Here is a 2,979-nt window from a genome sequence, read left to right as displayed (position 1 = left end):
GCATTCCTGATCTAGATCTTATAATACGTAACTATTCGCTGATGAAAGCTCCTCGGCCATTCTCAGACCAGTCATGTGCTCAGGAACAGCTCAGACACAGTTAATGATGAGCCAGAGAAACAATTAAGACCTAACCTGAATTCCTACAGAGAAAACTATTTAAGAGCCAGCTCATGTTTACTTTTACTAAGCCAAACGGTGGTTCTACTTCTAGTCGGTGGATGCTCTACCTCTAGTTAAAAAGAACAATAACAAAAGAGGGCACAGAAAAAAAATAGTAATAATTTCTCATATAAAAAGTCTCCTTTTCTCTACCTGAATTATAAGAGTAGTATGATTTACAGGGGAAATATTTACATTTTTAACAGGTAGTAGTATTTGAGAAATATGTTCCTGCCAGACTTGCAATACATACTATTCTTTTCCATAAATAAAAGCATATTTTATGTAGTGGATCACACACTATCCTTACTTAACAGCTGGCTTTTAGCTGGCTGGGAAAGAAGAAAGTTTCATCTTCTTTCTCCATGTCATCCTTCCTTTTTCAGCAGGCTCTACATACCTGTTCAATTGCCACAAGTAAATCCATGTTGGCATAATTGCTGGTTCTGCTTCTTCAAAGTGAAAAATGTTTAACATCACACAAAGTTGCAAACTTAAAATAAACATACAACTAAATAAATTAATACAATGAAGATCAAAATGTAAACAACATCATGCCTCTAAGAATATAGGAGTAAACAAAGTTATCCCCAGCTGAGAATCAGCAATCACTGCACAGGCTGTACTGTTGCAGAAGAAAAGGTAAAAAACCAAACCAAACCAAAAACCACACCCTTGAGTAAAATCCTAATGTTTGAAAGGCAACGAGCTAACTAAGAGGAAGAAAACGAAGCGCAGACTGTAGGTCACCCACCTTCTCTGGCAGGACTGAGTGCATACAAGCACCACATCTATCCCTAGCATGAGACAAGTGAAACTGAAGATGGTTTTACTTTGGAACATTTGCCAGTAACTCCAGCTCCAGGAGAGAAGCTTTCCCAGGTTACCTACGATCAGCTGTCTTCCTACCTCAACTGCTACTCTATTTAACATTTGGAAAACCACACTTTAAACCCTCAAGTGGTCATGACCAAGCTTGTTGCAGCTGTACAGCTGCATTGAGGTGAATGAACACATAAACCACAAAGTCCTAAAACGAAGGACACAACATAGAAGCATAAAACTTGGGGAAAAGATATGTTTAATGAGTGCTGCTTATTATCTTTTTGCAGCCTGGAACCTCATCTCTTAGATCAGATGACACAAGATTGCATTATAGGCTTTGCAGTTTCCTGCAGAGCTACAGTGCAGGTCAGACCCACCATGCTGCCCAATTTCATAAAGTTATGGATTTGATGCTTCCACAGGAAATGCAGCGCCCATTGGGTATGCTTGGAAAAGACACTGGCAGCAACAGGAGCAACAAACACGGAGGCACTGAGGAAGACAAGAACCAGACAAGCAGGCAAGGCAGGTACCATAAAATCTGCATAACAGAACAGCAGGGCTTGGGACCTGCCACAGAAAGGAGGAGAAGAGCACTGCTCCAATCAGCAGCTATGGCTGCTCCTGAACATTAACTGTAACGGTGAGGGTCCCCCACCATGGCACCATCTTTTACTTAAAAAGGGACAGAAAAGGCTACAGTCACTGCCTAAGGTTCACAGGACTAAAACTAACAATGGGGATTTAAAGCCATTGATTTTCAGTCACCTTCCCAGCTCCTGAGCCCAAGCAGAATCAGCAGAATCAGCAAAGTGTTTCTTTGTATGCACCAAGATCAAGGTCTGGTCCACATGTGGCTCAGCTATGGCTTCATGTGGCAAAAAGAACTGTGTACATCACCAACACAGTCACCATTCAGAAATGTTTTGTCAAAGATCTTACATGTGCTGCCACCAGCTGGGTAACTATGAAGAAATCTCCTACTTGTTTCCAGCTGAGCGAGTCAGTCAACAAACAGCACATCCAGTTACAGAACAAGTTGCGTGAAGTCTAATAAACTTCAGAGCAGGTTACTAGAATAGAAGAATTATTGGTAAAAATCACAGCAGTTCAAACTGCTTTTGCCTGGGGACAACTGACTTCCTCAATTTATTCAAATAAAATTCAACATGTTTTCCTACTGCACTTCAACTGAGGGTACTTCACTAAAGATGAACAAACACTGCAGAAAACATTCCTTGAATAATCTTTTATAAAAGCTATTACAGACAGCAACCTAATGTAGTTGCAGTAAATTCAGCAGATTGAAGTTTTCTGTATGAGCATTAAGTATCTCTTTAAAGTTACTAGCTCACATCCACTAAAACTGTAAATAAATCACAATGTCACAATGCTATGCACCTTGGTAATCCTACTTTAACCAAGAGCGACAGTTCACAAGCAGAATCAAATCCAAAAGACTCCAGCTTAGTAAAAAACACCCTCACACCCAAGAGATCACCTAATTGGAATCAAGTGTATAAAAACACTCAGTAATTATATTTTAAGTAATTTGCTTTATTCTGTCTTAACTCAAAGGATAACACTGATTATTCTAAAAAAGGATAATACATTGGCACAAAGAAACGTTAACTGAAGTATGTGTGGGAAGAAGAAAATAAAAAGAGGATGGGGGATGAAGACTGTCCTCAGAGCTCTAAGGACTAAAGACTCGTTAAGCATGGAAGAGTGGGAAAACACCAAGTCTTGTACCATTTCCTGTTGGATTTTATTTAAACTTCTAGCATTTCTAAAAACAATTACGCCCACAAATAACCAGAAACATCAGCAACAATGTCTAGAGTTCAGGATATGCCTTCAGTTTTTTCAGTGCTGCTGTCATTATTTCATATGAGTGTGCTACCATTTACAATGGTCTTTCAAGGACACTGTGACTGCGTTTGAAGTATCACAGAATCTCCGAATATTAGGAGTTGGAAGGGATCTCAAAAG

At 39.5% G+C, this 2,979-nt stretch overlaps 1 protein-coding gene across 1 annotated transcript in view; it reads right to left on the bottom strand.

Annotated features, from left to right (window-relative positions):
- STX7 (syntaxin 7) overlaps nucleotides 1–589 on the bottom strand; it is a 15,070-nt gene extending 14,481 nt beyond the window's left edge. The window contains exon 1 of the mRNA XM_010195031.1: nucleotides 563–589. Within this exon, the coding sequence (XP_010193333.1) occupies nucleotides 563–589 (27 nt within the window). The remainder of the gene's footprint in view (nucleotides 1–562) is intronic.
- Between the last annotated feature and the right edge of the window lie 2,390 nt (nucleotides 590–2,979).

This window comes from Mesitornis unicolor, unplaced genomic scaffold, assembly GCF_000695765.1.
Source record: "Mesitornis unicolor isolate BGI_N332 unplaced genomic scaffold, ASM69576v1 scaffold45261, whole genome shotgun sequence".
NCBI classification, from domain to species: Eukaryota; Metazoa; Chordata; class Aves; order Mesitornithiformes; family Mesitornithidae; genus Mesitornis; species Mesitornis unicolor.
This window is presented reverse-complemented; position numbering and strand designations above follow the sequence as displayed.